This window comes from Ctenopharyngodon idella, chromosome 23 (assembly GCF_019924925.1).
Source record: "Ctenopharyngodon idella isolate HZGC_01 chromosome 23, HZGC01, whole genome shotgun sequence".
NCBI classification, from domain to species: domain Eukaryota; kingdom Metazoa; phylum Chordata; class Actinopteri; order Cypriniformes; family Xenocyprididae; genus Ctenopharyngodon; species Ctenopharyngodon idella.
This window is the reverse complement of record NC_067242.1, coordinates 15866751-15886917: the sequence shown is the minus strand read 5'-3', so window position 1 is coordinate 15886917 and position 20167 is coordinate 15866751. Positions and strand designations below refer to the sequence as shown.

Below are 20167 nucleotides of genomic sequence, written 5' to 3'. Positions count from 1 at the left end.
TCTCACCTTTTAAACAACGTAACATTGAAAGTGCTACAGAAAAATTATAAACTTAAACATTAAATTAGTGATTGCTAAATTTATTAAATACTTACATGTAACAGCTGTAGAGTAGACATTTAGAAAATAAAGGCAGAATTTACATATACACACACACACTCATTTAACTGTAGTGATGGACATTGGTGAAGCTTTATCATGTATTTCATCCTATCAGCACATCCCAGAATGCTCAACACTGGTTCCTCATAGTCTCACCAAAGTGCCTCTTTCCATCCAGGTACAGCATAGACTCTGAAGATGAACAAATGATTTGTTACAAATATTTTAAATAGAAAATAGAAAATATTATTGTCTGTATAAATATTCTGCACACTGCTCTTGCTTAAAAATATTATATTACATTATTATAAATATGTATTTATATGTATTTATAATAAAATAATTAATACAAATAAAATATTTTCCACCTCCATAGCTCTGTGGTACAACAGCTGGGACATCCTTTTCAACACGAAATGTGAAGTGAAATACATTGGTGGTACTGTGCTGCCGGGTCAGTGGGTCAAGCACCTCTGTGTGAACCCTGACCTGGATGTGCATCCCTTCTGTGTAACAAACCTGATTAAGATGTCACAGTTTTGTTAGTGTGAATGATATTTAAATAAGCTGAAATAGCAAAAGTTACTAACCTGCGAAGACAACATGAGCAAGGATCCGATTTCTACCGGCTTCTGAAATAAGATGTCATCTACAGCCACCGGCGTTGGTCTGCATCCACTGAAAGACACAAATACAGCCATGTAAAGAATGAATAAAATTTTCACAGAAAAATATTAAACATATGGGGGAAACGGTTGTTTTTTTCTTACGCAAATACACAGGCATTGGCCCGACCAAGCTCATAGGCCTTTCTCATCAGAAAACCACCAAATATCCGGTTGAAGATATTTCTTTCCTGTACAAAGAACAAATTAAATTAAAATTTATAAATACAATACTTTAAAGTGCCCCTATTATATATTTTTTTTAGATATTACCTTTCATGTAGTGTGTAATATAGCTGTTTGTGAAGTTAAAAGGTCTGCAAAATTATAAAGATTAAAGTGTACAATAAATGGAGCTATTGTCTCCCAAAAGAAAGAACCGATTCTGAACTGCCTGTAACAAGTCATTAGTAATTCAAGTTTTACTTCTTGTATGAACATATGTAGGTTTGCAACCAATTTTGCATAATGCCAGCTTATGTTCTTCACTGGCTGCCCACGAACAATATGTACTTTGACAAGCCCTCAAACACTGTAGTTGTAGCTGGGGCCTGGAAGAGTATTGGTTCATGATGTCGACATGTCAAGAAGAAGTTTTCTGCGCTGTGAAAGAAAATCCACTTTTTGCATGCACTTTGAAAGGATGAGGAATCGGGTTCGAATTGATACAATAAAACTGGAGCCATCCTTACTGTTCGTATTATTGCGCATACAAGTGTTGAAATTCAGATATGGTAATGAGCGTTTTGTTTCTGACATGCGCTGTAATCACAACAGACTGGGCCATCTGACCAATCAGAGCAGAGTAGTCTTTCGGAAAGGAGGAGTTTAGAGACTGAATCCTTTAATTGAATCATTTCAGGCACTGTGAGAAAAGAGGTGATGCTGCAATGTATATTATGAGAAAATTAGTGTTTTTTAAGTGTTTTCTGACCTTGGATGCAAGTAAACCTACTGTAGGAGACCTCAAAAACAAAATTAGGAACATTTAAAATAGCATAATAGGGGCACATTTTAAAAAAATTTATTTAAAAATTCTGATTTTCTCACCTGTGGATGACAAATTTCAAGCCCTTTTAGTTTGGCATCTTCCATCCACACCGAATTTGGTGGTAGAATACGACTATGGAAACTCACCCGTCTACAGGAAAGGAAGAAATATTTTTAATTAATACCCATAGTGAAAATAAAGACACATAGATTTATATGTGTGTATTGATGATAAATCTCACCGTGTGTCTAGAGTGTTGAGGAACAGGTTGTGAATTAGAGTCCTCTCCTCAGCCGTAGGGGCCACTTTAAGAAGAGAGGCTGTGCTCAGCTCCACACGCCTCTTCTTGTTTACTGTTCAATGTAAAGTTTATAATAATCATAAAAAAACTAAAAAAAAAAAAATTAAGGTACCCTTTGCATAATTATAACTTGAACTTATCCCTAATGAAAAAGCAAGCTGCAAACCTGAACCTATATTTTAAAACATACTTCTAATGTATCACTTCTGGGTTGAAAAGACCATTTTAATTGTTAATAGACAAAATTAAATGTACTCACTTTCACCCTGTCGAAAAATCGCCTCTTCATCTGGACCCTCTGGTTTGAGTGGGTTTACAAAAGCTGCCCTAAGGAAAGATTATGTGCATTAACTCACAGACACAGCATATCAAGTTCTGACATGTTGATCCTATCAATGAGCTGCGATACCTTTTATTTTCAGGATCTCGAGCCACCATTACAAATGTAGCATCTAATACATCTGTGAACGCACCATCTTTGCACTGAAAAAACAGTTAATTTTAGTTTGATAAACAAAATAACCCTCTAATCATACTATACAATATACAGAGAATACATATTTACTAAAAAAAATGGAAAAAATACCTGAGACATGTGCATTTTAGCTTCTATTGAGGTTTTGCCAACCCATGTAACATGACCCGTGAACTTGATGTCACAGTCTGGGTAGATTATGTTTTGTCTCATGTCTGAAACATAGTAACAATAGCATATAATGAATAATTATTTATTCAAGTATGAATACATGCATTCAATTTAACATTAAGTGGCAATACAACAATTAACTAGCTGTTGTTTATACTGTATCTGTGTGAATAAATAAGATGCAATACCGATCTTGTCCACAAGAGCGGTGACAATAGACAGTGGAGATCTTTGTAGCTCCTCATTCCATGTGTGAGAGTAACAGATGAGCACTAAGAAGACAAGAATGAGACAGATGTATGCTGTAATAACTCACATGAACACGTGTTCATGTGTTATTACAGCATACATCTGTAGTACCTCCTAAACAGTCCAAGTCCTCCAAAATCCGACCAAACCTGTGAAGAAAAAAGCATTTTGGCAAAAACAGTAATCAGAAAAAGATAAAGTGCATAGTAATGATCTTTCAGTACCTGACAGCATTGTGAGAGTTGAGATATTTCTCTCTCAAGGCAGGCTGGGTACCCAGAGGAAGATGCGCCTCAATTGCACTGTCTTTCATTCTTTTTGCAGGAAGTTCATCCTGACTCTGAGCAAGATACTGGTTTAGTGATGCACGCTCAGCCAATACTTGCTGATGGTCTCTGTATGTTATAGAGAAAATACATTTTTTGTCCAGCTGCATTTCTAATTGTTTTGATTATTCCAGCATAATGTGTGATGATTGCAATATTGTAACATCAGTAACATACTGCCAGTTGGTAGATGCACCGACTATCTCTCTCAGCCTGTTGCGAACTGTGAAAAATAAAAAAATAAAAAACATCAAAATGCATTTCAATAAGAGACATTGGTTAGTCTTCAGTTTTGGTATTAGAAACACAGACTTTTTAGCTTTACACTAAAGAGTTAAATAACTTAATGCCAATATTATGATAACTGCATTATGTTGCCTGTTTTGTTGGTCAAAACTCTTAAGTAAATAAAGTTAAAGGGGAAAAATGCAGTTAACGGACAACACATAGCAAAACAGGAAGGAAAAGACAGGAATCAAAACAAGACTGCTTCAACAGGCTGCTAATTAAAGGCAAGGTACTGTATACTTACTGTCACAAAAGGGAAAGGTATTTCAAAAATGAAAAACAGATGTACTAAGGACTACATGCATGTATACCTTAAAATAACAGCAGGAAGTTGAGGGTGAGAGAGAGAGAGAGAGAGAGAGAGAGAGAGAGAGAGAGAGAGAGAGAGAGAGAGAGAGAGAGAGTCTAAAAATAAGAGCTCAATTTGCATTCAGAATGTAACTGTACAGTAACCTTCAGCCATATCAGGTGCCTTTCCTTGTCGAGATATTTGACCCATGGAAAACTTCCTACAAGTGAAGGACACTGCAGACTTCAGGACCCTATACAAAATGAGTGAGCTGGAAAGAAGAAAGAGGCACGAGGGAGGCAAAGGGTAAAGCCATGCATCAACGTAAATAGTAAACTTCAACAGAAAAAAACTAAAACAAGAAGTGCCTTACAGATTAAATACGAGTCAGAAAGTACAGATGTAACACTCACCGTGGACAAGACATCTTTTTGTTCTTCCCTCACTACTACTTTGGAGAACAGCGGGAACTTTTTTCAAATCAACAATAGATCAGAACTTGCAGATATAGTTTTTCTTTCTCGATTCTCTGCTCACTGTACTGTTGTAAATACTCACTTTTAACGAACAAATAGCCTATTCACAATGGTCCAGTTTCTAACGTAGTTACACCCATTACTGTTTAGAAAGTTTGCAAAGCGATCAATAAGCGTCATTCAGCGTAACGATTTTAGCAGGGAAAAAACATTTACTCACTGTCTCAGCATGACCAAATATAATTTTGTCACGACGTAGTGACTGGCTATTTATCACTCTTGCAATTTCACGAGTTGGTCACTCGGTGGCAGTAATAGTCTGTACAGAGCTTTATCGTTCACTAACCTTTTCATCAGTAAAAAATGTTTTAAACAAATAAAGGAATAGTGCAAATAAATTGTTAAATGGTACATTCACATGAGATGAAGACTCCAGTCATCAGTACCCTAATACAATTTGATTTTATTTTACATGGAGCGGGTCGCCTCACGGGGACCACTGTGTTGAGATCACATGAACAGCCAGATACTACTCGCTTCAAAGCAATACAGATGTAAACATATCGCCAGTCCATAAGAAACAAACAAGTATTTAACATACAAGTGCATAAAATAATAGTATTAATAATAGTATTTTTAAAATATTTAAAAAGTTTTTAAAATGACCATATTTATGCTGCTATATATACTGTGAACAAACAGTGATAAGGCATGCATTCATTTGTCAGCTTTTGGTTATTCTGGCACAGGTAGTGTGTACATGAAAGGCATAATGTTAATCTCCTGGAATCTACTTCCATTAACTTTTTACAGAGTCCATTGCATGACCATACTACCATCTTCTACATATTTCCATGGTTGTTTGTATAATTTACAATAATAATAATAATGAAAAACATTTTGCTTATATTAGCCAAATTGTCAGCATTCTGAAACATGCAGATTAAACTGCAAAACCTGATTCTTATCCATACTGCGCTCTCTAGGACAGATGTGCAAGGTAAAGTTTTTGGAGTTATTCGATCGTCAGTTTAGGATCTCCTTGTTTCCTTTTGTGGAGATCAAGGAAGGAAGACAGAATTTATTTTCAGAGTTTGTTCATACATTTCCTTTTCCAAGGTACCAGTTGTTCATGAATCGCTCCAGCAGCATTCAGATCATTAACACTAAAAAACAGGTCAATTGCACCTGTACTACCAAAATCACTTGTTTGAAGAGTCTTTAAAGTCCTCTCTCCTTATAAATGTCATTGTAGTGCCAATAAAACAAGGTGTGTTATAAGTCTCAATGACTAAATAGGTTGCAACAGTCCAATAACTGAGATATGCCTACATAAAATACACACCCTCAAACAGCCAAACAGACCATTTCCTAAAATGTTCCTCTCCCAATGTAAGCATGAAATTGTGAAAAACAATATTTTACATTCATGTAAAAATGCTGTAATAAAATATATAAATATAAAACGAACGGAACTAAAATAATAAAAGCTGAATCTACACATACAAATCCTCATGTAACTACAGCGGCGATCATCACTGCAGCTTTGGCAGGAAGATATGCTCATCCTATCAGCACATCTTAGACTGCTCAACCTTGGGTCCTTATCATCTCATCAAAGTGCCTCTTTCCATCCAGGTACAGCATAGACTCTGCAATTGACAGCAATAGTAAGTTATGAATAATTCAATTAACATATAATGTAACAATATTTGTACACAATAAAAAAATATATCTGACCTCCATAGCTCTGTGGTACAACAGCTGGGACTTCCTTCTCAACATGAAAAGTGAAGTGAAACACATTGGTGGTGTTGTGCTGCCGGGTCAGTGGGTCAAGCACCTCTGTGTGAACCCTGACCTGGATGTGCATTCCTTCTGTGTAACAAACCTGACAGCAGAGTATTATCAACAATCTTATTCTGAAGTACAAAAAAGGGCAACACATTAGGGCATTTGATAATGATATTAAAGAATTTAGAGACCTGTGAGGAAAGCAGTAGCAAAGAGCCAATTTCTACAGGCTTCTGAAATAAGATGTCATCTACTGCCACCGGCGTTGGTCTGCATCCACTGGAAGAAACAAATACAGCCATGTGAAAAATTAAAGACTCTTTTACAGTAAACATTCAAAAAGGCAAAGAGGAATCTCTTACGCAAATGCACAGGCATTGGCCCAACCAAGCTCATAGGCCTTTCTCATCAGAAAACCACCAAATATCCGGTTAAAAATATTTCTTTCCTGTATAACACACACACACAAAAATATTACACCACCATGGTACTAGTTGACAGTATCAGTTTCATCAGTCAAGTATTGCAAAAAGTTTCTTCTCACTTGTGGGTGGCAAATCTCAAGCCCTTTCATTTTGGCATCTTCCATCCACACTGAGTTAGAAGGTAAAATCCGACTTCGAAAGCTAACAGTTCTATAGGGAGAAGGTAAATATTCTTTAAAAATGGCCATAAAAATAAAGGCACAGAGATTCATATGTGTGTATTGATTAAATCTCACCGTGTGTCTAGAGTGTTGAGGAACAGGTTGTGAATGAGAGTCCTCTCCTCAGCTGTAGGGGCCACTTTAAGAAGAGAGGCTGTGCTCAGCTCCACACGCCTCTTCTTGTTTACTGTTCAATATAAAGAACATCAGTCTTACTCTATATGTTTTAAGGTAAAGTGGCAATAGAGTGGTGGAACTGTCATGCATTTTTGTAGACCAAAACCGGAAGCGAGTTAGCATTTTTCCACTTCTGGTTTCATCGTTTCAAAGTCAGTGGGTTTTTTGAATGGGTTTTTGGTTAAATGGCTGAAAGAAGGTCTGTGGTTAACACAAGTTCAAGATACTTTCACATTTTATTCTACAACAGAAATTGCATCAGTATTAACCTATTCATGATTTTTTAAGCTGTTACATGTCTTGAAAATGAAGGTTGCTAACAAGTGGATAAATCAGACTACAGAGGCTGTCGGCGACATTAAACATCATCACGCCGAACAGGTAAGCCCAGTCCACTTTTACAGCCTAGTTATGCTTATAACTGCGCTCTTACAAACAATTACAAACAAACTGCGCTCTTACAAACAAACTATTCTAATCCAAACTTTCAGGGAAAATGTTTTTAGATAAAGACTGAAAAAGTTGTCAGAAGCTTAGTGTTAGTGACGTTGAAATTGTGCAACCGTGGTGTAGTTCGCTTATAGCCTGCCTTTAGCTTTTTGCTTCTGGCGACTGCATTTAGTCTACAAAATGTCTTTTTTTACATCTGTGGAAATTATCTTGATTAACTTTTGTTGATCAAGATAATTGTTGATTTTTTTTGCGATAATCCAAAAGCCTATGGGAAAATCCTACTGGGTTTTTGTCGAAGGAACCAGCGTGATGCTAACTGCCGACTGGCCTACAAAGTGACGTCATAGTTCCACCACTCTATCCACTCGTTAAGTCGTGACGTAAAGAACGCCATTTCTGGGTCCAAGCCTCAACTCGTTTCACTTGCAAATGCCATCGACTGCCTTTTATGAGCACTATTTATTCATATTAAACATCAAACATTTTAAAAAGTTAAACATTTTAAATACTTACAGTCTACACAACAGTCTCCGTGCGCACAGCGTCACAGACATTAATATTTTAACGATTTATAAAAGATGAATCACTGTCTGGTCATATGGAATTTCGGTATGGAGATAAAGGTTATGATTATAATTTTTTTGTAGTATTACACCACATTGTGTGTGTATATTAGCACCGTTTGTTGTTTTTCTTGTGGTATGAGATAGAGTGTTTGGACCCGGAAGCACTGCCGCGTGATGTCAGACTTAACAACCGAATTGTGATTGCAAACAAACAAAAGTGCTACTCACTCTCCCCCTGTTGAAAAATGGCCTCTTCTTCTGGTCCTTCTGGTTTCAATGGGTTTATAAAAGCTGCCCTGGATAAACAGCACATAACATATGCTTAATTTGCAGACATAAATCATGAACATGTCGATCGTACCAACAGGTTTAACGTTACCTTTTGTTTTCAGGATCTCGAGCCACCATTACAAACGTGGCATCTAATACATCGGTGTACGCCCCATCGTGATACTGAGAAAACAGCAACAACATTTTATTTGAATTATTTTATGTGCAACATATAACATCTATGTTTCATAAAAAGACTTCAGATATACCTGAAACATGTGCATTTTAGCTTCTATTGAGGTTTTGCCAACCCATGTCACGTGACCTGTGAACTTGATGTCACAGTCTGGGTAGATTATGTTTTTTCTCATGTCTATCAAACAATAACAAAAAACAAAATCAAATAATTGTTTAAACAAAAAAACAACAACAACCCTAAAACTGTTTATAAGACTTCTATACAAGAGGCAATACCGATCTTGTCCACTAGAGCGGTGACAATAGACAGTGGAGATCTTTTCAGCTCCTTATTCCATGTGTGAGAGTAACAGATGAGCACTAAGGAGACAAGAATGATACGGTATGTGATAAGAGAGAGCGAGTTATGAGTTATAAAGTTATAAAGTTTACTCAATAGCCACTTTTCCACTGTTGTGCCAAACTCATTGCTTAATCGTTCCATTCTGTGCCGATTCAGCCCAGCCGGTACAGATATGGTTTAATTTTCCACTGTGGGGCTGACAACAGAACTCTTTGGAATGTAATACAAATGTCGTTTGTATCAAAGACTATAGAATAACACAAGACGTGTCACTCGTATTGTTTTGAATTGAAGAAAGTGCAACGTGCAATATGGCGGAATAAGTCTCGCCTTCTAAATAAGAGCCAATCGCCGACTGGTAAAGTCATCGCGTCACTGCAGTGGCCGTTAGAAGCTCCGGTTTCTATAGAAACAGTCAGACGCACGCCTCCGAAATTAGGTGCAAGAGCTTATCTGTTTTAGCATTTAGGTCTGCGCATGCGCATTAGCTTCATCCAGCCTAAAAAAAAAATACCGTTTTTTGTCATGATTTGAGCGTTTAGAAAACAAATTATGAGACAGTTGTTGTCAGAATTCATTGGTGATTACAAATATGAAATTTAATCGAAAGCTTGGCAAACAGCTTTGGAGAATTTGATGTTTCCCCATTCAAAAAGATAGGAGCTGCACTTGGATGCCCGAGAGGCGTTTCAAAGATAGCCGCCAAGTGAAATGACTTGTCTTAAAGGGACTTTGTTTGTATTGATGTAAAAATGTCAGTCGTTGCCTTGGTGAAGCAAGAGTTTACAGACTGGTATCAATGCAACAGATAAGAGACCAATCCTGAGTGATGACGTCAATACACGCATCCTACTACCACAGAATTCCGGGCCGAGAATGGTTCGTAATTGTGCTGTGCCGAACCAAGTTCAAGTGAGAATATAACTGAAACCATTTTTAGTACTATACGGCCCGCTGGTGGACAGCGGCTAATTGTTCCATAAAGAACATTTAACATCCATGTAATCTTTCCATTGCACAAAAGGTTCTATATAGTGTAAAAAGGTTCTTTAGATTATTTAAATATTCACACTTTGGTTTTTCTATGGCATCACAGTGAAAACCCCCTTTCAAAACCTTTATTTTTAAAATGCATTACCTGCTAAACTGTCCAAGTCCTCCAAAATTCTCCCAAACCTGTTGAGAAAAAGGTATTTAAGCAAAGGAAAATGTACTCCATTCAGAACACATATACAAAAATGGTTGGTTGTCAAGTTGGTTATTATCTGAATGTCTCTATTTTTATAACCTGCCTTTTAGTACCTGACACTGTTGTGATAGTTGAGATATTTCTCTCTCAAGGCAGGCTGGGTACCCAAAGGAAGGTGAGCCTCGATTGCACTGTCCTTCATTGTCTTTGCAGGAAGTTCATCCTGACTCTGGGCAAGATACTGGCTTAGTGACGCACGCTCAGCTAATGCTTGCTGATGGTCTCTGTATAATGAAATAGAGAAAATACAACATTTTATGTAAAGTGGTCAGTCACAAATAACAAGGACTATCACTCTGCAAAAGGAATAACATAACATACTTCCAGTTGGTAGATGCTCCAACAATTTCCCTCAGCCTGTTGCGAACTGTAAAAAATAAGGAGGAACAAAATGGAGCTTGAAAAGATGCACTGAGACATCACATACTGTATATGTACTAAAGAGTAGTGTTGGATTAGAAAGCGTAGTAGAGTCTGTATCATCCAATTACATAAAATGGAGACACAAAAAAAAGTAGTGAGCAGAAATAATGTATGTATTAACCAAGACTAGTCTGCATGAACAGGCTGCTCACAGGGTTAAGGCATTTGAAAAGGAAAAACACTAGATGTCAAAGTACAAAGAACTACATGCAATGCACATGTACCATGAGATAACAACAGGACAGTGTTTATTAAGCCACATGCGGAAAGAGAGTGTCTGAGCATATCAAAGAGAGTAAATGATTTTCCATTTTACCATTGCTCACAAGTAAAAATGTGTTTCCTGTGGGGACATAAAAATGGGTCAGGAACACTGATGGGAAATTATTATAATGATTACAGTGTGTGTGTGTGTGTGTGTGTGTGTGTACATATACATATACATTATATATATACACACACACACACAACAAAAATTACTAAATTGTTTTAGCTGGACAAAAACGTACATGCAACCTATTCATATATGTAAAGGCAGAGTGAATAGAGGTAAAGGTGGACACTTTATTATGATAATGTCATTGATGTTTTTAAAAAATATGATCCAAAAGGCTACATCAAAATCATCCCATTCTAGTTTGCGATTGATGTAACGATTATTTTGATAACAGAAGAATACACACATAGATAACTGATGATTTTAGCCCCACTTTATCTGAAGAACTAAAACGTTATTTCAGCCTGATAACGTGTACACTCACTGACAATATTTCATTGATTGGGACTGACTAGGTTTAAAGTTTAAAATATTAGGTGGATTGGGAGTTTAAACATTTTTTTTTTTTTAAATTACCCTCAGCCATATCAGGTGCCTTCCCTTGGCGGCACATTTGACTCATGGAAAACCCTCTGCACATTAAGGACGATGCAGACCTCAAGACCCTTTACAAAAAACAAAGAAATGGGAGGAGAGAGCTGCCATTACTTCACAAAATACTAATGGTAAAGTCACAACATTATGAAACCTTTAACAAAAGAAACTATGTAAAAAAGAAAGGGGGTCCCATTGAGAGACCATACTGGAATTCCTTATGCATGACTCACAGATAATATGTGCACAACAAATGAGTGACGCAAGATAGTAAAACTCACCGCGAAGAAAGCATCTTCCTTGTTTTTGGTTAACCACTTTATTGTATAACAGCAAGGATTTCGTGATATATACTACAGCTCACTTCTTGCAGAGATGACAGCTTTATTACTAACAGTGATTCTCACTTCCTGGGACGTAGGCGCGGCTAAACTACCGTACTTACCGTTTTAAAAGCGCACTTTTAAAGACTTCTTCCTCAAAACGGTCCAACTTCTACCGTAATTACGGCCGTTGTAATTTGGAAGTTTTCAAAGCGGTTAACGAGACATAAAAGTGCTAAATAACGTTCTTAAAACATTTGACATGAATTTACACACCTTCTAGATTATTCTGAAAGAAATGCCCTTCCAACTAACATAATTTGACTTAAAAATACATACATTCTTACAGTGTTTTAATCCCACTGTTATATATGGACCAGCATGAGCGAATAATAACGGTGCGTCATGACGTACCTCGAATGGACTACTGCTATTGGTCCGCGATCGAAAAAAAACGTTATTATGGTAACCAGACCCCTCCCCCACCGGCAAATATATGCCCGCTTCAGCTGATAAACAAAAGACATTTACAGAAGCCAGGTGAAAACAGTCGGGTCGGCTGCTGCATGCGAGTCCCACACAGGAGAAACCCAAACTTGACAGCGGAGGGTAATACTCTGGGAAGCGAATGAAGAAACTCCTTTTGCTTCACTTCACATATAGAGGACTAGTGAGAAAAGGGAAAAAGAGTAAAAGAAGAAAATGGCCAATTTTAATTTGCGTAAAGCGGAGCCCAAAGACGTGCCTGACATATTGCGACTCATAAAGGTACACTTCACACTGGTTTACACATATATTTATATTTTAAAAACACTGTTTAGGGTGGCAGAATATGCTGTCGAAACTTTTAAAAAGTGCATAAATATGCCTTAAAATGCATTTATTTGGTGTCCTGTCCCAAGTAATCATATTAAAAGTTATCATCACAACTATTTTGATTTTTATATCAATGTTAAATTGTTTCAAAAGTTTCATGAAATTGATGAAGTATCCAAATATGACCCTGTATGAAAACAAGCCCCAGGCCCCCCGCTTACAGAACTTGATGTTCAACCAAAAATTTATTATAAAGCACCTTTTCTTTCCTACCTTCTGTAGGAACTCGCTAAGTATGAAGAGATGGAAGACCAAGTTATATTAACTGAGAAAGGTGAGATGACACAATATGTCAAATGTGAAATTTGATCAATAGCTGGCACGCAGTGATAACAGTTTTGTTTTTAGATCTGCTCGAGGACGGATTCGGAGACCACCCGTTTTACCACTGTGTGGTCGCAGACGTGCCAGTCGAGCATCAGAAAGTCGAGGGTAAAACATCAATATTAACATAACTGCTGAGTAGCCGAGTAGGCTGTTTTTACTTGACCAATAGAAAAAAGTGAAACGTTTTAACAGAAATTGTGCTTAAAAAAAGGTGTTCTTACATCTCTTATTTAAAATTCATTCACAATGCTTGTGCAAGTAATGCAATTGTGTAAGACACCAGTGTTCACACTTGTAGGTTATTCTGTGATTGGATTTGCCATGTACTACTTCACCTACGACCCTTGGATTGGCAAACTGCTGTACCTTGAAGATTTTTATGTAATGAGAGAGTACAGAGGTAAGGGTGTATTATTAAGGGGTCTCTTATGAAACTGTAGGTATTTCCTAAATCCCCTTGACTAATTTTATACTTCACAGGTTTTGGAATTGGGTCTGAAATCCTGAAAACCCTCAGTGATGTAAGTTAGCTGTTTTCATCTGTTGCATATATGATTTGCATCATTAAAGACACTAATCCATACAAAAATGGATACAAACTGTAATTGTTGACATAAAATAGTACAAGCAAGTAGATTAAAACAGACTGCAGATTGTGTAAAAGTTTTCTGTTGTCTTTAGATGGGTGTTGTTTTTTTGCATTACACATCTAGACGCAACCATAAAGAGTTGTGTTTCCTCCCACAGACAGCTGTGAAGAATCGTTGCAGCAGCATGCATTTCATCGTGGCGGAGTCCAACAAGGCATCCATCGACTTTTACAAGCGACGCGGGGCTTCTGACCTTTCGCTGCAGGAGGGATGGCGACTTTTTAGGATTGATAAGGAGAATCTCCTGAAAATGTCTGCGGAAGAGTGAGCTGGCCCAAAGCTCCAGTGTTCAAGGAGGGAGTAGGAATAGCTCACAGCCATTTCTCAGTTTAAAAAAGACTTTAATTACTTTTAAATATTTTAGACACTCTTAATCATGTTAACATACAGCAATTTACTCTTGAGATTAAGTTATAGTAGTACTTGTAAACATATTCTGTAGTTTGCATGTCAGATTAGCTTATCAATAGTCATTTATTGATCGAATGCATTGAAAATAAAATAAAAAAATATCTAAAAAGTATTTGTATTTCATTTTATGCATAAGATAACACCTTCAGGATTTCCTTGCAGTACAAATGTGGAAGTCATAATGGTATAAGCAGACTACTTACTGCACTGTACTGTAAATGAACAGAGAATGGATTGTATCCTGGAGGGTGCTGTACTTTGCAGAATGTTCCTTTTGTTTATGTCCAGACTAAGCCAAGTTCATGTTGCATGGGACAGACTCTTATCAATGTGGTTTGTGAAATGGTAAGTGTAATGATTATATGCAAGTTTGAAATTTGATCTTTGTTTAACGATACTGGAAAGCTCTAGAGAGAATGCAATCCCAACACTAGTGTAGAATACTCTGGAAATATAATTGGACCCATCAGTAAGACTTAAATGTCACGGAGTTGCTGAAAAATGTCTGGAAATTTCACAGTGCAGGTCAGGTAATTCATTTTCCTTTTCAAGTTGGTCCAAATGGTTGCTACTGCAGTGTACATTTATAAAGTAAATTTATATAATGCACAGAAAAGTCAAAAATACAGTTTCAGTAAACACAGTCGATGCAGAAAATAGCAAATACCACTAAACTGATCAGTGCATTGATAAGAGAACACAATCCAGGTGCAAAGCAGGAACTTCTCATAAAACTTACTGCTTTGTCTCAACTTGATTTTTGGCTGTCGGTTTTCTGTATCTTCTCAATCTGTAAAGAAAAGGGTAAGCGGTTACAAAGAAGCAAATTATTCATTCTGCAAGTTTTAGGAGTCTCTTAATGTTAAATATATGTACAATCATACTTTACTTTCACTTTTTTTTTTTTTTTTAAATAAATTGACACATTCAGTAAAGATACATTAAATTGTTAAAAAATGACAGTAAAACTTCAAATAAATGCTATTCTTTTGAATGTTCTATTCAAAGAATCCTTTAAAAAAAAAAAAAAAAAAAAAAAAAAAACTTTCACAGTTTCCACAATAATATTAAGCAGCACAACTATTTTTTAACTTTGCTAATAGTAATAAATAATTCTTGAGCACCAAATCAGCATATTATTCATTATTATTCAGCTTTTTCATTACAGGAATGAACTGCATTTTAAAATATATTAAATTGAACATATTAAAAGAAATCAAAAAATAATATTTTTACTGTATTTTTCATCAAAGAAATGCAGAATTGCTATGCATTAGGGACTATTGCTATTGCATTTGAAAAATCAGACTGAAAGGTGTGTTCACACCATGTCATTATTACTGTAATTAGGAGATTAAGACTTGCGTTCACGACCTCGTAGAACTCGTAATTACAGCTTGTTAGCTGGGAATTTTCTAAGTGCTCTCATTTGTACCACCTGACCACTACAGATTCATATTGGCGTTGATAGTGCTGCCATAGAAACATAATTCCAAGTCCAAGAATGTTAATGGCTCAAAGTAGAACTTCAAATGCTGTCATCTCGTAATTATGACATTGCGTGAACACATAATGAACCCTATCTTTTGTACGGAAGTGTAAGTCTGTGAAAGTTTCTTCAAGAATGCAACATAACATATTAGTCAAAGGCAATTAAAGCTTTTAATTAAAGACATTTGGATCGAACTAGCTCAAGACATTTGCACTGTATGCACTCTGTCTTGGAAGTGGGAAAAAAAACTAGGACAATACTGTGCCAAGTATCAGATTTCTCCTCACTTTGTCCTTGGATGGTGACTTCCCTCTCAGCAGTTCTTCCAAAACAACTCGCCCTTCTGAACCCAAGTAAAATATGTAGTCTTTTGTGGTCTATTAAAAACAAACAAAAGAAACATTGAGAAAACACAATCAGGTCACATTAGCAATCATCAGTAGGCTATAACAAGTCTAATATTTAAAGGGATAGTTTGCCCAAAAATTAAAATTGTCATCATTTACTCACCCTCAAGTTGTTCCAAACCTGTATGAACACAAAAGAAGATATTTTGAAGAATGTCTGTAACCAAACAGTTGAGGGGCCCCATTGACTTCCATAGTATTTTTTTTTTCCGTACTATGTTAGTCGATGGGGCCTCAACTGTATGGTGACCCATATTCTTCTTTTGTGTTCAGCAGAATAAAGAAATTCATCCAGCTTTGGAACAACTTGAGGGTGAGTAAATCATTACATAATTATGTTGTACTTTTGAAATTTAAACAATTGTGCAAATATTACAGCGTCAACTTAGTGTTGATATAATTTTCTGTGCTGTTCCAGTGAGACAGGGAGTAGTATATTATTCACTTTAATTGACTGAGCTTATCCTCTGAAAAATTCTCAAAATATCCCTCCACTTTCTAGTTTTATACTTCTGGACGGCCGCACAGGGAAAAAAGAGGAAGGAACACTGACTATCTGAACACACAATTCACAGACTGAATTTCCTCTAGGCAAGTGCTGTTAATATCTCAGGATGCAAGTAAAGTAGTTGATACTACATTATTCAAAGCCTCAGTTTCTGATGTCTGTGTCGGGCGGCCTGCTGAGAAACAACAACAGACTCTGTCCATCTGTACAGAAAGAACTGTAAACTTGCCCTGGCAACAGAGACGACATGTTGTGGGTAGAACATGGAGGCGCTGAGAGCCATGAGCCCAGTGGGGAATATCAGTCTCTTGACTGTGCTGCCTGTCCAGACAAAACAGAACAAAAAGAACCAAAACAGTAGTTAATAATAACACAGAACCGATGTTACAGGTCAAAGACCTTGATATGATCTAAATGGAATAAAAAACAAGTAGTGATTGAAAATCATACCTTTTGCAAAATAAAGTCCCAGAATTCCAGAAAACCCTATAACACCCACACTGGGGTAGAACTCAGATGGAGGGTCATTCAAAAATGCATATATATCTGAGAAAAAAGGAAATGCAATACTGTTTAATAAAACCACACAAATAGTAGTATAGATTAGGGGTTTCAAACTGGGGTCCAGGGATCGGCAGGGGGACACAAGGGAGTGCTACGAGGTCTGGGAAAATGTTTAGAGAAAAATAAATAAATAAAATAAAGGAACCACTTTAGCTAAGGTTCCAATTCTCATTATTAAATAGTTGCTTATTAGCATGCATATTACTAGGATACTGGCTGTTTATTAGTACTTATAAAGCAAATATTAATGCCTTATCCTGCATGACCATATTCTGCATCCCTTAATCTTGCCCAATACCTAAACTTAAATGCTACAACAACTACCTTACAAACTATTAATAATTAGGAGTTTATTGAGGCAAAAGTCGTAGTTAATAATTAGTTAATAGTGAGAATTGGACACTAATTTAAAGTGGGACCAAAATTAAATAAGAAAATAAATAATATATATAAAAACATGGAAAAAATAGATTCAAATAAATAAAACAATTATATATAAATACAATTAATTAAATAAAACTATAATAAAAATGAATTATAAAAATCCATTAAAAATAAATAAACAGATTAATAATAAAAATTAGGAATAAAATAAATAAACAGATATATAATGCATAGTACAGTACTATAGTGAGTAGAACAAACTTAGTAATGTAACTTAATAAATTAAATATTTTATAAATATTATAATTATATATATATATATATTTATAATATTGATTTTTTACAGAATAAATTTGGTTTTTATACCTAAAAATGAATATCTTCCTTTTAAATTTTAGGATGGGGGTCCCTCGCATGAAAATGATCATATATGGGGGTTTGTGGCATCTAAAAGATTGAAAACCATGATATAGATAAGTGTGTTTGTGTCCGTACCCTTTACAATAGTTTGAGTGGTATTCACACCAGGCTCAACAGTCTTGTAGTAAGACTATGATTAAAAGAGAGAAAATTTTAGGTAATGGATATATTACAGTAATAATTTATCACAATCATACATAATAAGCATAATAATTGTGGCTAAAAGTGGTTAAAAAAAGAACAACATAACTTGCCTGTACTTTCTCCACAGTAAACTGTGTCTTTTCCTGGAGGTGGACAAAAATCAAAGAAATCATGAGAACTATTAACTAAACATTATGAAAATTAAATATACTGATATCATTTTTATCTTATTTATCTGTTTCATGACATGTACACTGTATTAACTATATTTTGTTTCCCTAGAAGTCAAGCTTTTCTTTCTGAACCACTTCACTAAACACTGTCATTATGACAGCATACCTGACACCATGAAATATAAGGTTCCACCGTCTTTCTCAGAGACGCCACACCCTGCTGAACATGACCAACCTCGGGCTCCTTGTACCTCAGCTGGGACTCAGGCGTGTTATAGAGTGAAAGCTATAAAAAATAAAGGGGTATTGTAAAAACACTTACCATCAAGTAAATGACCTCCTCATTCTGCCCCACACCATCCCAAATCACACTGCACAGGAAGTACCTCATCAGTCATCAGGGTGGTGTTATTTTCTTTGGCCTCACTTGCAGCAAAAACAGTGGCAGACATCAGGCCAAGGGCTCCAGGCACTGCCACGGGCAGCACCACCTGAACAAGGAAGGGCAGAGAAAACAAACATGAAACAAAATATAATAACCTCAGAAGTGGAGCAAATGATGTATTCATATATGTACGAGTATTGGACAACTGAAAAAGAGTATTACAATGGAGCAAAAAGAAGCAGCACGTTTTAACATAATAGGAGTTGCCTTATTTATTAGGCAAAATACCGAAGGATCAGTTCAGCATCACATGATTCAGAATGAGGCACGTCACTTTCAAAAGAGAGCTTGCTAGAATTCCAGTCATAACACAATTTATTAGAAAACGACAGTAATATCGTAATCATGCAGCAAGAAAAGTATAATTAATAAAATAATATATATAAATTATAAGCTGGTTAAATATAAACATCGCAATACAAAAAAAAAAAAAACCCTATCAGGTCAAGCGACAGTTAGCTTAGCTACATCAGTGCTGCCACTCAGTACGCTGAGATGTAACGTTAGCGCATCCTTAAAATAAGCGTTTTACTGTATAATCTCAGCTTTCTTAAAATGCATAATTATCAAAGTTAATTACAAACAAAAATACAACAGTATTTCCATAAACTGAATTCATACATTTTTACCTTGGCTATTTTCCTAAGATTTGACATTATTTCTTGAGAACAGCGCTCTGCTATGCAGGGTTGCCAAGTCTGCACAACAAAACCAGCCCAAATGCTAAATAACGGCTGAATAATTAAATAATATTTGGCCAATAACGGCCAAAACTAGACCAATCGCGTTCCGGGTGGGTCCCCCGGTAAAAATCGCGTTCCGATGGGTAAAAATTCGCTTCAACCCGTGCACTGAAAAACAAAAACAAAAAACAACACGCGGCGACAGTGTAAAAGTAGCCCAACTCCACAGATAAACCAGGACCACGGACTTGGCAACAATGCTGCTACGGCAAGTCTGTGAGGACAAACGTCTCAGCGAGAGATGTAAATATTTCGAAACGTTTTTGTAAAGAATAATGTGAATTATCAATCTCGCGTTCTCCTAGTTGTTGATCTAAGATTTTTTTTTCTTACCTGGGATGTATTAAAATAATATACGCATTTCATATAGGCTATTTTGTGTCTCGATCATTATGTAAACAATGACTTGAATGACGCAGTTTTCGTTCATTGAAATAAAACTGATACAAAATAAAAAATATTAGAAGATTAGATGTTAAAATGGTGGCAACTAACGGAAACAAAAAAAGTTTAAGTTAGTAGCCTATTAAAAATTACTAAAACTGCAATAAAAATAAATAACAGCAAAATAGAAATAGGCCTATTAAAATATTTAAAAAACTAATCAAAATGACAAAAGCACATAAAATTACTAAAAATTAACTGAAAACAAAAAAATAAAAGCTAGTTCAAAACATTAATAAATAGGCTACTATAGATAATCCTAAATTAACACTGGAACAATGCAGCTCATATTTCACTGTAATTATATGTATTTTTCATAACACGTCAACAGTAACTTATCATTATTTTAAATGATACTCATTTATTAATACTTTAAGACATAATTTGTGTAGTGCTTAAAAGACATGTAGGGAGACCGGGGAGTGTTGTAACACGGGGTCTGTTGTAACACTGTCAGATTGACAAGTCAGAAAAGATCTTGAGTTGATGTTATCAATATCATACACTCCCAACACTTTTGAGCTCACAGGAGA

General features: G+C 35.9%; 3 protein-coding genes across 11 annotated transcripts; 1 reads left to right on the top strand and 2 right to left on the bottom strand.

Moving 5' to 3' along the window:
* Positions 1-64: 64 nt before the first annotated feature.
* LOC127505856 (acyl-coenzyme A thioesterase 9, mitochondrial-like) lies at positions 65-11768 on the bottom strand. 6 transcript variants are annotated; one of them, XM_051881753.1, is made up of 16 exons: positions 11605-11755; positions 11306-11394; positions 10769-10795; positions 3458-3503; positions 3179-3349; positions 3066-3103; positions 2894-2977; positions 2646-2749; positions 2469-2542; positions 2319-2386; positions 2000-2111; positions 1818-1908; positions 873-958; positions 693-780; positions 471-621; positions 65-294 (listed from the first exon to the last, which is right to left on the bottom strand). In XM_051881753.1, exons 1-16 carry the CDS (start codon positions 11616-11618, stop codon positions 233-235), a joined length of 1305 nt encoding a protein of 434 aa, XP_051737713.1. In that variant the 5' UTR covers positions 11619-11755; the 3' UTR covers positions 65-232. The 6 variants fall into 6 exon arrangements, with proteins under 6 accessions (XP_051737713.1, XP_051737715.1, XP_051737714.1 ...); XM_051881755.1 differs by lacking the exons at positions 10769-10795; positions 11306-11394; positions 11605-11755 and adding exons at positions 4022-4128; positions 4271-4327; positions 4416-5910; XM_051881751.1 differs by lacking the exons at positions 65-294; positions 471-621; positions 693-780; ... (8 more) ...; positions 3179-3349; positions 3458-3503 and adding exons at positions 4777-5985; positions 6074-6224; positions 6319-6406; ... (8 more) ...; positions 10083-10253; positions 10351-10396 and having other exon boundaries at positions 11605-11768.
* Positions 7087-14022, top strand: sat1b (spermidine/spermine N1-acetyltransferase 1b). 3 transcript variants are annotated; one of them, XM_051881771.1, is made up of 7 exons: positions 7087-7149; positions 7239-7331; positions 12745-12796; positions 12871-12954; positions 13148-13249; positions 13330-13370; positions 13597-14022. In XM_051881771.1, the coding sequence occupies exons 2-7, from the start codon at positions 7257-7259 to the stop codon at positions 13765-13767; spliced, it is 525 nt and encodes a 174-aa protein (XP_051737731.1). In that variant the 5' UTR covers positions 7087-7149; positions 7239-7256; the 3' UTR covers positions 13768-14022. The 3 variants fall into 3 exon arrangements, with proteins under 3 accessions (XP_051737731.1, XP_051737730.1, XP_051737732.1); XM_051881770.1 differs by lacking the exons at positions 7087-7149; positions 7239-7331 and adding an exon at positions 11312-11454; XM_051881772.1 differs by lacking the exons at positions 7087-7149; positions 7239-7331 and adding an exon at positions 12165-12414.
* Positions 13820-19409, bottom strand: apoob (apolipoprotein O, b). Of its 2 annotated transcripts, none has more exons than XM_051881765.1 (9): positions 19077-19409; positions 18389-18493; positions 18169-18288; positions 17940-17972; positions 17761-17815; positions 16768-16863; positions 16547-16638; positions 15690-15779; positions 13820-14700 (listed from the first exon to the last, which is right to left on the bottom strand). In XM_051881765.1, the coding sequence occupies exons 1-9, from the start codon at positions 19101-19103 to the stop codon at positions 14659-14661; spliced, it is 660 nt and encodes a 219-aa protein (XP_051737725.1). In that variant the 5' UTR covers positions 19104-19409; the 3' UTR covers positions 13820-14658. The 2 variants fall into 2 exon arrangements, with proteins under 2 accessions (XP_051737725.1, XP_051737724.1); XM_051881764.1 differs by lacking the exon at positions 19077-19409 and adding an exon at positions 18610-18991.
* Between the last annotated feature and the right edge of the window lie 758 nt (positions 19410-20167).

Excerpts from the sequence above, each read along its gene's own strand:
- sat1b (XM_051881770.1), top strand. The coding sequence starts at position 11,350 with ATGGAAAACCCTCTGCACATTAAGGACGATGCAGACCTCAAGACCCTT. Across the intron at positions 12,797-12,870 it reads AGTTATATTAACTGAGAAAG|ATCTGCTCGAGGACGGATTC; the intron begins GTGAGATGACAC and ends TTTTGTTTTTAG. Across the intron at positions 13,371-13,596 it reads TCCTGAAAACCCTCAGTGAT|ACAGCTGTGAAGAATCGTTG; the intron begins GTAAGTTAGCTG and ends TTCCTCCCACAG.
- LOC127505856 (XM_051881751.1), bottom strand. Across the intron at positions 8,798-9,918 it reads GGACTTGGACAGTTTAGCAG|TGCTCATCTGTTACTCTCAC; the intron begins GTAATGCATTTT and ends TTGTCTCCTTAG. Across the intron at positions 6,225-6,318 it reads TGCTACTGCTTTCCTCACAG|GTTTGTTACACAGAAGGAAT; the intron begins GTCTCTAAATTC and ends CTCTGCTGTCAG.
- apoob (XM_051881764.1), bottom strand. The coding sequence starts at position 18,642 with ATGTTAAAACGTGCTGCTTCTTTTTGCTCCATT. Across the intron at positions 16,864-17,760 it reads CACTCAAACTATTGTAAAGG|ATATATATGCATTTTTGAAT; the intron begins GTACGGACACAA and ends CTTTTTTCTCAG. Across the intron at positions 14,701-15,689 it reads AGTCACCATCCAAGGACAAA|ATTGAGAAGATACAGAAAAC; the intron begins GTGAGGAGAAAT and ends TTTTCTTTACAG.